Source organism: Anabrus simplex, chromosome 8, assembly GCF_040414725.1.
Source record: "Anabrus simplex isolate iqAnaSimp1 chromosome 8, ASM4041472v1, whole genome shotgun sequence".
In the NCBI taxonomy this organism is placed as follows: Eukaryota; Metazoa; Arthropoda; class Insecta; order Orthoptera; family Tettigoniidae; genus Anabrus; species Anabrus simplex.
In genome coordinates, this window is record NC_090272.1 from 48,705,914 (window position 1) to 48,718,427 (window position 12,514).

The 12,514-nt window shown below is 38.7% G+C and overlaps 1 protein-coding gene across 1 annotated transcript in view; it reads left to right on the plus strand.

The window, feature by feature from the left end:
- Khc-73 (Kinesin heavy chain 73) overlaps positions 1 to 12,514 on the plus strand; it is a 471,364-nt gene that overhangs the window by 440,675 nt on the left and 18,175 nt on the right. The window contains exons 30-32 of the mRNA XM_067153111.2: positions 801 to 1,039; positions 2,868 to 2,989; positions 11,586 to 12,393. Coding sequence (XP_067009212.2) covers positions 801 to 1,039; positions 2,868 to 2,989; positions 11,586 to 12,393 — 1,169 coding nt within the window. The remainder of the gene's footprint in view (positions 1 to 800; positions 1,040 to 2,867; positions 2,990 to 11,585; positions 12,394 to 12,514) is intronic.

Consider the following 12,514-nt stretch of genomic DNA (forward strand, 5'->3'; position numbering starts at 1 on the left):
TGTTTATTAAAGACACAAATTACTACTTAAAATAACATATGCAATGTACATAAAAATAACTTCCGTCCTGAAGTTGTAAAAAATAAAATCTCACACATGCATTATATCTAGTAATATTTACGTAAAAAGCAAGGTTTCTGAACACAATAACATTTTCAAAAACAAGAAGTGCTCATAATACAAATACTAACGCGTACAATAGGAGTAAGTTTCCCCGCTCCACTTCAAAATAACACCAACGTCATTGGTCGCGCGATGAGAGAAACTCTCACGCAGCGCGCACGGACATATAGGAACCTTTGTTCTGACTAGGGGACGGGGTGTTTACCCTTCAAATGTGAATCGCTCTACTCAAGACAGTTATAAACTCAACTAGAAGAGGGAACAGTCACCTCCCTTTCATCACTGTGAAGTAATATCACAATAAAAAATAATGTGAGAGAAAATCTCATATAGTGACCACTCGCGGGTTAAGATGCTTTGAGAGAATTAAATTTATGTAAATAAGTGCATGATTTCATTCTTCAAATTATTCTATTCTTATCTAGTACCTCAGTTACCTTTGATTTAAATTACTATTGATGTTCTATTCAGTGATTGATACTTCGTGAGCTGCACTGTTCATGCAAAAACAGTGTAAGAGGAGGCCTAATGACCTTAACTACACTAATATCGACATTTATCTATCTGTGTTGGAGCAATGAAAGAAAGTAGTTATAGAGAAGGGTATTACATGGATGAGCTGTGTACTTTACAATCATTGTTTGTAATTTTTTTTTTGTTTTTTTTTTTTTGGCTAGCATCTCCCAGTATGGCTGCAACAAAATTGGGAGGCTTACGGATGACTACGCTGCACGAGGAATGCAGTGGCTCCAATTCAGTTCGGGAAATGTCACCACTGCTACAAGAGGATGAAGGAAACGATAGTGATCACCAGGTGGAAAATGTACCACAAAGTCATTCTGGTGGAAAGGGAGCAGTTACTGACAACGACGGGACCCACAGCGACCCTGAGTATTCAGAGTTTGAGTCCTATCAGGTAAAAACTTGGAAGATACGGAGTACAGTCCAGTGTGAATTAATGTGAACAGACAGTAACATACACATCTTAATTTTTGTTTTTTGCAGTTATTCATCTTTTATGTACCCGTACTATCTCGTAATAGCCTATCTTTTAGAAGTTGCATTACACATAGTTTCCACAAGCTTTGAGAATTTTTAAATACATCTCATGATACCACACTCGATTTAGAGATTCTATCATGTGGTATTTTTGGGGAACAGTCAAGTTTTGAGAGTCTCTTTTTGTTAATGGCTCACATATGTTCTATGGGATTGATGTCAGGGGAGTTGCCTGGCCACTGTAGTGTTGTATTCACTAAAGAATTTCTTCACTTTCATTGAAGTGTGACAAGGAGTCCAAGTCTTACTGAAAAATTCCATCAGCTTCTGGAAGCTTTTCCTGCAGCTCAAAAAGAACTGTACTTTCCAGTATTTCGATGTACTGATCACTTTTCATCATGCCCTCAACTGACACTAAGGGTCCCTGACCTTCATGCGTGAAACACACCCCAAAACATATTTTATCTTCATGGGATGTTGGCTCATTCTTTGCTCAGTGCATATTGAATCCTCTTCCCCTGCACTTCAAAGTGACTTTCATCTGAGAAAAGAAATTTCTTACAGTGTTCTATTGTCCAATCTTGATGACTGCATTCCTCTGCATTTTCCTGTTAGTAGGTGATCTTTTGGAGGTTTGCAGGCTTTCCTTCCACCTGCTAGAAGTCTAAGAGTCACATGCAGATTCACTTCTCTATTATTAAATTCATGAACCAAGTCTACAGTAGTAAGTCTGGGTTTAACTTATCCTTCTGAGGAGGAAGGTCATCAATTGGCATAGTTTTGTTTTACATACCACAATTTTTTTTGTGTGTGTGTGTGTGTGTGTGTGTGTGTGTGTGTGTGTGTGTGTGTGTGTGTGTGTGTGTGTGTGTGTGTGTGTGTGTGTGTGTGTGTGTGTGTGTGTGTGTGTGTGTGTGTGTGTGTGTGTGTGTGTGTGTGTGTGTGTGTGTGTGTGTGTGTGTGTGTGTGTGTGTGTGTGTGTGTGTGTGTGTGTGTGTGTGTGTGTGTGTGTGTGTGTGTGTGTGTGTGTGTGTGTGTGTGTGTGTGTGTGTGTGTGTGTGTGTGTGTGTGTGTGTGTGTGTGTGTGTGTGTGTGTGTGTGTGTGTGTGTGTGTGTGTGTGTGTGTGTGTGTGTGTGTGTGTGTGTGTGTGAAATTGAATAAGCTTGTTTGTGCCCCTGATAATTTTATTTCTAATGCCTAAACCACAAAAAATTTAGTAGCGATCTTTCTTTGTTTCATAGAAGTATTCTGCAATAATGCTAGAATTACACTATGCTTCCTGTTAGTCTTACTCATTGAAGAGAGATGTTATGAATCTGACGAAGTAACATCAAAATTCCCCAAAAATACAAAACATGCAATTAAAAATCAGTCAGTCAAAAGTTGTTCAGAATTATAAAACAGTATTAACAAGTATTAACAAGTTGGTGGTACATAGAGTTGATATTATTTTTGTTTTTCAAAACTGAGGGATTTTTGTATGGAAATATGGTCTTATCATTTGAACTATGGTGATCTGTGAAATTTCTGTTCAATCTACAAACAAAGCTTAGAATGCACTGGGTGTAAGAATAAGCAATATGTAGCACACTATTGCCAACCATTGGGAAAATTATTTTTTTAAAAAAAACCTTGCTCTGATTAATTTACGTAGGATTGTACATGCCACTGCGGGCTTTCTTCACTTGCATAACCAAGGAGATTTACGAATTTCTATTTGACTGAATAATTCTCTCTTTTCCAGGGTGGTTATTCGCAACCCAAGCAGCATCAGTTAGTTAAAACTGGTCTCCCTAGTTCAAGAACCTTAGATTCTCTTGTGGAGCTACAAGCCACAAAAATGGGGACTCCTAGTACATCTTCGAGGTAAGAATTCAGATTCTTTTGTTCATCAGTTATTAAGGTGGGTTCTAATTTGACTGCTGCCCTCATCAAGCAGTCTAGGTGATAGTGAGTTTGAATCTCAGTGTTGCTATAGATTTTTACATAGCATGAAGATGCTTGATTCTGAAACACAGTGCAGTGCTTGTTCTCAGTGCAGTGTTACTACAATCACCTACTGCATTTTGCTGGATAGAAGTCTGGCAGTAACATCTTCAGTTACAGTTTTGACTAGAATTTCTATAGGTTATCATTTCTTGTCAGTCAGGTCAGGAGTGATCCTGATACTGTATCCGACAGTAGACGGTACTACCTGCGACTGTCTGGCCGAGGGTTGGGCGGCCGACACCAAACCCGACAAACTAGGGGAAGACCAACAGCTACGGGTGGAGGAGTTTTCCCCTAGAAGGTTTGATGAGACCCTTGTGTAGGAAATGACACATAAATTCATCAGCTGCTGCCTTGCAGTGAGGTAGGGGACTGCCAAAGGCTAAGGGAGAATACCCCTGACAGAAAATCCCCAGCAGTGTTAGGCTTAGCAAGTCAACTGAAGGGTTATATCAATTGCTTTCAACTACAAAACGAGCCTCGGAACGCAAAGAAAATACCGGATAGACACGTCTTCTCAAACATCTGCAACGTATGATGACCGTAAGGCTGATGTTCAAGTACGATGTTCTGCGAAGAAGCCCAAAAGAAAGAGTCCTAAACACAGAATTGGAACATTAAATATCCTGACCCTGACTGGCAGAAGCGAGGAGCTGATAGATATGATGGAAAGGAGGAACCTCTGTATTCTTGGCCTGAGTGAGGCAAAGTGGAAGGGAAGAGGAACAAAAAAGCTAAGAAAAGGATACAAACTACATTGGAATGGAAATAAAACAGAAGTCAAAAATGGTGTAGGTTTTATATTAAGAGAGGACATTGATGTCATCAGTGAGGTAATATATGTTAATGAAAGAATTATTAAGTTGAACATCTCTCTTAACAAGAGTGTGCTGACAGTAGTCCAGGTGTATGCCCCACAGACTGGCTGTAACGAAGAGGAAAAAGAACAATTCCGAACTGATTTAGAAGAAGCTATAGAAAGAGAGGAAAATATCATAATAACGGGAGATCTAAATGCTCAAGTTGGATCAGACAGGCGTGGATATGAAAATGTACTAGGTCCACATGGTTATGGAGACAGGAACCCAGAAGGAGAAAGTCTTCTAGATCTATGTGTAAGGAATGGCTTGAGAATAAACAACAGTTGGTTTCAGAAGCAGCTAAGTCATAAACTAACAAGATACAGTTGGAATGGAGATACTAAAACTCTGATAGATTAGTTTATATCTGATATTGAAGCAGGAAAGACCATATGTGATGTCAGAGTTATACCAAGTGAAAGCCTGGACAGTGACCACAGACTTCTCCTCGCAACAATAAAGCACATTGAAATTTATAGGCCTCAGAAATACAGGAAACCAAAAATTAAGACATGGGAGCTAAAGAAGACAGAAAAACAAGTTGAATACACAAAAAAAGTGACCAATAAATTACCATCAGATGCATTACAAGAAGGCAACATCGAGTGGACTAGATTCAAAGAAAGCATTGTCGGAGCTGCATTAGAAGTTTGTGGTAAAACTAATAGCAAAATGAAGGGAAAAGAAACTCCTTGGTGGAACGATCGGGTGAAGATTGCTGTGAAAGTAAAAAATGAAACCAGGAAAGCCAGAGACAAAGAAATGCAAAAAGGAAGTCAAAGGAACGAATCTAGAGTAAACGAACTGCAGCAGAAATACAGAGATCAGAAGTTACAAGTAAAGAAAATTGTGGCCGAAGATAAACAGAAAGCTTGGACTGATTTCACAGATAAACTAGAGCAAGACAGCAAAGCTAATTCTAAACTACTTTACCGAACAATACGAAATATAAGAAGAGACAATGAATACATAACAGCAATAGAGGAACCAGATGGTAACATAGTTAGGGAGGAGACAGAAATAAGGAAGATCATGAAATCCTATTTTGATAATTTATACAACAGTACTGGGAAAGACTCCAATGATGTAACCACGCAGGTCAGTTTAAGCTGCAATGATGAGCCTGACCAAGAGAGTCCGCCAACATGGAAGGAAGTAGAGATGGCCCTTAATAGTATGCCCAAAGAAAGATCTACAGGATTTGATGAAGTCAGTGCAGATATGATCAAAGCAACTGGTGCAATAGGAATACAGTGGCTTCATAGAGTAAATGCAATATGGAAGGATAGGAAAGTCCCAGATGATTGGAAAAAGGGAATAATAATACCTCTCTTCAAAAAAGGAAGCCGGAAGAAATGTAGCAATTATAGAGGGATCACTTTATTGTCTCATGGTTTGAAAATATTTGAGAAAATACTTGAAAAAAGGCTAAGGAAAATAATAGAACCACAACTACAGGAAGAACAATATGGATTCAGAGAACACCGATCAACTACCGATCTCATATTTGCACTTAGAATACTGTTAGAAAAGCATTGGTAGAAGGGCAAAGACTTAACACTAGTGTTTTTGGATCTCGAAAAAGCATTTGATAGTGTTCCAAGGACGACTCTATGGGAATGTTTAAGAAAGAAGAATGTACCCAAAGGGCTTATCCAGAAAGTTAAAATGCTTTACGAAGACTGCTGCAGTTGCATACAGATAGGAAACGGTAATTCTGATTGGTTCCAAACCACTAAAGGAGTGCAACAAGGCAGTACCCTTTCACCATTACTTTTTATCACTGTCATGGATGAAGTCATGAAAGAAATTAAGCAGAAGAACAATATGGACATCAATGCATTTGCATTTGCAGATGATGTAGTAATTTGGGGAAATACAGAGAAGGAAGTCCAAGAGAGGCTGAACACCTGGAATGAACATTTGAAAGCACACGGATTAACAATAAATAAATCGAAAACTGTTACTATGTCTGTCAACAGGCAGAAGAAGAAAGGAAAAATAATGCTGGAAGGTACACAACTGGAAACAGTAGACCAATATAAATATCTTGGGTGCATCATTTCAAGTGATAACAGAATACAGCATGAAATTAACAACCGCATTCAAAAATCAGCTCAGTTTTACCATCAATTTCGGAACCTTCTCTGGAACGAACAAGTTCCCTTAAGATCAAAGCAGATTCTATTCCAATCATACTTCACCCCCATAATAACATATAGCCTAGAAACCTGCACAACAACCCAACAAGTGGACAGCAAACTACAAGCCGCAGAAATGAAGTTCCTACGAACTATGGTACAGAAGACAAAAAGGGACAGGGTAAGGAATGAAAGAATAAGGGAGGAAGCTGGTGTGTACCCATCCCTGAAAGAAAAAGTGACAAGGGCCCGTTTGAAATGGTTTGGCCATGTCAAACGAATGGACGATGGAAGGACAGCAAAACAATGGCTACACACAGTCGTGGCCGGAAAACGACCGGTAGGAAGACCTAGGAAGAGGTGGCTGGACCAAGTGAAAGAGGACATAGGAACAAGAGGAATCAGCTGGGATGTCGTCTTGAGAGAAGAGTGGTACATGGACAGACAGAAGTGAAGAGTGCTCGTAAACCACACCCGGGCAACTGGAGTGGAAAACTGATGATGATGATGATCATTTCTTGCACACCTTATTTACTTGTAATGCTTATGGGTAATAGATTGGTTTTCTCCTTAAAACAACAATTACAAACACAACTGCCTATTTATTTCTCAATGAATGATAATTTTATAGTAGTGTACCTTTTAATTGCTTATGAAGTCAGTCAAAAGTTGTTCAGAATTATTATACAGTAAATCATTATTGGAGTCCCACTCCCATTTGACAGGCGAGGGACTTCTTGGAAACAACTTGGCGAACGAAATGGAATTCGATGGGGAGCTATCAATATTAATGGGGCTTACGGAAGAAAGAAAGTAGAACTGGCTGAGTCAGCAAAGAGGATGCATCTGGATGTGCTAGGAGTAAGTGATATTCGGGTAAGGGGAGATGAAGAACTAGGAGATTATAAAGTGTACTTGACGGCTGTTAAAAAGGGAAGGGCAGTTTGGGGTAGGGCTGTTCATCAGGAATACTATTGCACGCAACATAGTTTCTGTTAGGCATGTAAACGATCAAATGATGTGGGTAGATCTGGCAGTTGGAGGAATTATGACGAGAATTGTCTCAGTCTATTCACAATGTGAAGGAGCAGATGAGGATTGACAAATTTTATGAAGCATTAAGTGATATCATAGTCAGGGTCAACAGCAAGAATAGGATAGTTCTTATGGGCGATTCAATGCGAGAGTTCGAAATAGAACTGAAGGATACAAAAGGGTGATTGGTAAATGTGGGGGAGATATGGAAGCTAATGGGAATGGGAAGTGTTTGCTGGACTTTTGTGCTAGTATGGATTTAGCAGTTACAAATACATTCTTCAAGCATAAGGCTATTCACCGTTACACATGGGAGGCTAGGGGTACCAGATCCATAATAGACTATATCTTAACCAACTTCGAATTTGGGAATTCTGTTAGGAATGTACGGGTTTATCAGGGATTTTTCGATGAAAATGACCACTATCTGATCTGTAGTGAACTAAGTATCTCTAGGCCTGGAATAGAGAAAGTGAAATCTGTCTGCAAATGAATAACGATAGAAAATCTCCAGGACGAGGAAATTAGGCAGAAGTACATGAATATAATTAGTAGGAAGTTCCGAACAGTGGACAATAAACAGGTTCAGGGTATAGAAAGAGAATGAGTGGCATACAGGTATGCTGTAGTCGCAACAGTGAGGGAATGCCTAGGAACAACTGTGTGTAAAGATAGAAAAAAGTGAACAGTTTTGTGGAATGATTGAGAGCAGCTTGTAAACTTAAAAAGAAGGCTTATCAGAAATGGCTTCAAACAAGGGCCGATGCAGACAGAGAATTGTACATAGATGGAAGAAACAGAGCAAAACAAATAGTTGCTGAATCCAAAAAGAAGTCATGGGAAGATTTTGGTAATAACCTGGAAAGGCTAGGTCAAGCAGCAGGGAAACCTTTCTGGACAGTAATAAAGAATCTTAGGGAGGGAGGGAAAAAGGAAATGAACAGTGTTTGGGGTCATTCAGGTGCACTCATAATAGATCCCAGGGAATCACTGGACAGGTGGAGGGAATATTTTGAAAATCTTCTCAACGTAAAAGGAAATCTTCATGGTGGTGTCGCGAACAACGGAGCTCATGGGGAGGAGGAAAATTATGTTGGTGAAATTACGCTTGAGGAAGTGGGAAGGATGGAAAATAAATTCCATTGTCATAAAGCAGCAGGAATAGAGGAAATTAGACCTGAAATGGTGAAGTATAGTGGGAAGGCAGGGATGAAATGGCTTCATAGAGTAGTAAAATTAGCATGGAGTGTTGGTAAGGTACCTTCAGATTGGACAAAAGCAGTAATTGCACCTATCTATAAGCAAGAGAACAGGAAGGATTGCAACAACTATTCAGGTATCTCACTGATTAGTATACCAGGCAATGTATTCACTGGCATCTTGGAAGGGAGAAGGGAGAAGTTGAGAGGAAGTTGGATGAAAACCAGTGTGGTTTCAGACCACAGAGAGGCTGTCAGGATCAGATTTTCGGTATGTGCCAAGTAATTGAAAAATGTTAAGAGAGGAATAGACAGTTGTGTTTATGTTTCGTAGATTTAGAGAAAGCATATGACAGGGTACCGAGGGAAAAGATGTTCACCATACTGGGGGACTATGGGGTTAAGGGTAGATTATTAAAATCAATCAAAGGCATTTTCTTTGACAATTGGGCTGCAGTGAGAATTGATGGTAGAATGAGTTCTTGGCTCAGGGTACTTACAGAGCTTAGATAAGGTTGTAATCTTTCACCATTGTTGTTCATAGTTTACATGGATCATGTGCTGAAAGGTTTAAAGTGGCAGGGAGGGATTCAGTTAGGTGGAAATGTCGTAAGCGTTCTGGCCTATGCTGACGACTTGGCCCTAAAGGCAGACTGTGCCGAAAGTCTGCAGTCTAATATCTTGCAACTACCGAGCTCGATAGCTGCAGTCGCTCAAGTGCGGTCAATATGCAGTATTCGGGAGATAGTAGGTTCGAACCCCACTGTCGACAGCCCTGAAGATGGTTTTCTGTGGTTTCCCATTTTCACACCAGGCAAATGCTGGGGCTGTACCTTAATCAAGGCCACGGCCGCTTCCTTCCCACTCCTAGCCCTTCCTTGTCACCTCGTCGCCATAAGACCTATCTATGTCTGTGCGATGTAAAGCAACTACCAAAATATCTTGCAACTTGAAAATAGGTGCAATGAGTATGGTATGAAAATTAGCCTTTCGAAGACTAAATTAATGTCAGTAGGAGAGAAATTCAACAGAATTGAATGTCAGGTTGGTGATACAAAGCTGCAACAGGTAGATAATTTCAAGCATTTAGGTTGTGTGTTCTCCCAGGATGGTAATACAGTAAGTGAGATTGAATCAAGGTGCAGTAAAGTTAATGCAGTGAGCTCGCAGTTGCGATCAACAGCATTCTGTAAGAAGGAAGTCAGCTCCCGGACCAAATTATCTTTACATTGGTCTGTTTTCAGACCAACTTTGCTTTACAGGAGCAAAAGCTGGGTTGACGCAGGATATCTTATTCATAAGTTAGAAGTAACATACATGAAAGTAGCAAGAATGATTGTTGGTACAAACCGGTGGGAACAATGGCAGGAGGGTACTCAGAATGTGGGATATAGACTAAGTTAGGAATGAACTTGATGGATGAAGCTGTAAGCTTAAACCACCTTCGGTGTTGGGGTCATGTGAGGCGAGTGGTGGAGGATAGGTTACCTAGGAGAATGATGGACTCAGTTATGGAGGATGAGAGAAGTAGAGGGAGACCAAGACGACGATGGTTAGACTCAGTTTCTAACAATTTAAAGATAAGAGGTATAGAACTAAATGAGGCCACAGCTCTAGTTGAAAATGGAGGTTTGTGGCGTCATTTAGTTAATTCACAGAGGCTTGCAGACTGAACGCTGAAAGGCAAAATGGTCTATAATGATGATGTATGTATGTATGTATGTATGTATGTATGTATGTATCGTACGCGCACCTTTTAGCGATACATGGACACCCTAGTGCTGAATAGGTCGACCTTGGGTATCTTTGAGATTCGTATTGGCAACCTTTGAAACACAAACTAAGAATCGCTTATGCATTGCTGTGTGACATCTGGCATACACTTTACGTACTAGTACTGTTGTTGTTTACACAGCAAAGAAAAAAACTATAGAATTCATGCTGGGAACAAGATTTTCATCGAGAAATGTTATATAATGTTATATAAAGTGTGTAAGACACAGTTTTTAGCTTAAGATAATAAAGGTTTATAAAATTCATATCGATCATATTATCGATTCAATTCAGATTTCATTTTCATTCAGTTGGCAGAATAACCGGAACCGTGAGAGCTCCCTCCTTCCTCCACCCCCCGTACAAAGAAATATCGCTAAAAGGTGTGCGGACTATATGTATGTGTGTGTGTGTGTGTATGTATGTATGTATGTATGTATGTTAACAACTATTAAGAAGTTAGTGGTAATAGAGTTGATATTATTTTTGTTTTTCAAAACTGAGGGTATTTTTTTGTATGGAATTATGGTCTTATCATTTGACCTGTTATGATCTGTGCAGTTATAATCATTTTGTGGTCAAAAGCAGGAAGGAGGGCTTTAAAGCTGATTCCCATAATTTATCTTCACTGAATATTAAAAACCCCACTGACATAGCCTATTTTCTTTAATACTTATATGCATAGGGACAGTGTCAGATGCTGTGTTGTACACAAATGTTCATATCATGCAAGATAAGTTGTCATGGTTTGTACTTCCCAAAAATATTACAGTATATTTCATTTTTCCCTGTTTTCTCAAAAAGAAATGTTTTGAAAAATTTATTTAAATAATCTGTAGAAAACCTGTAAAGATTTATATCTGTTTGTATATATGTGTGTGTGTGTGTATATATTATTTAATTTAATTTTTTATTTAATTTAATATATTAAATTTTTTATTTTAATTTCTATTACATCATTTGTATTTGGGACATCCTGTAGGTGATTAATAAATTCTATTCTATTCTATTCTATTCTATTCTATTCTATTCTATTCTATTCTATTCTATTCTATTCTATTCTATTCTATTCTAAAAGGATTCAGTAAATAGTATACATTTTAATTCATAATATTATTTAAATATTGTTTGAGAAAGCAAATTATGCGGCTGTATCTTCACAGTAATCCTTATTCAAGTGTTGGATTTTCTCTCTCTCTGAACATTTATAGAAAATATCTGCTACTCTCTGATGCAATAATATTATCTGTTCAATTCAAGTAAACCAATAACAGAAACTAAACTTTATCTTTGGAGATAGGCTTTATTAAATAAAGTATTTTTTAAATATTGCAACTCAAAACTGCCAATGAACTGTGTTAGGATGCCTTTCCTTGGAAGGTGCCACTTTAATATTCTAAATAAAAAGCTTTTTAAAAATGTAATTCATCCAGAAGTGTGCTTTAATTTTTTGTTTCTTCTGCAGTGGTTATGGTTCGCAGGCAGTATCCTATACAAACTTAACTAGTGAAGACTCAATGTCCCTGCGCAGCATGAGTGTAGATGAAACTCCTGACATCGAGATTCGATCAGTCCCACTAATGGAACATCCGCTCCAGCCTGTGTCTGAAATTATTGGTAATCTGGAAGAAGATGAGCAAGACTTCTATGTTAGCAATTCTCCCCAACAAGGAATGAGGACAAGAGGTCACAACGTACCTGTGGGCGGTGAACTTCGTACCACACATATTACAGAGACTTACACTGATGAGGAGAGAATGACTGCCATGGCAGCAATGTCAAATAACAAGAAATCATTGGAAAGATTAACTCATGTGCCAGGAGAAGAGAAATCAACAAATGCACAAATTACTACAGCAAATATATTAGATCGAAGTTCCTTAAGTTTGGAATTAAAAAATAGTCATAATAGTAATACAGAAATTCCTTCAAATCACATTATTGAACATTTGGAAAATTCAACCAATGATGCTGTCAAATCCAATTTTGCAGAAACAGTTGAAAGAATAGAAGATGGTAACACGAAAACTACCAGTATATCAGCTGTGAATTCACAGGAGCCTGCAAGCAATGTTGACGAATCACTTGTAGGACATATGGATGATTCTAGGCTTTCTCCAGTAGATAAAGTTCCTTCAGAGTCAAACTCGCATAACACTGTAGAAACAGAGTCAAATAAGCCACCATCTCCCACTGCAGTGACACCAAATTCTGGAGATGATTCGCCTAGTGAAGGGACGTCTGTTGTACACACTCGTCTACCACCCGGGAAGGTGAGCAGTTTTATTTTAAATTTACTCTACAGTATTATCACGTTCTTTCATAGTAAACATGTTCTGTTAAGGGAGCGAGTTGACTATGTGGTTTGGGTAACATAGCTGTAAGCTTGTATTT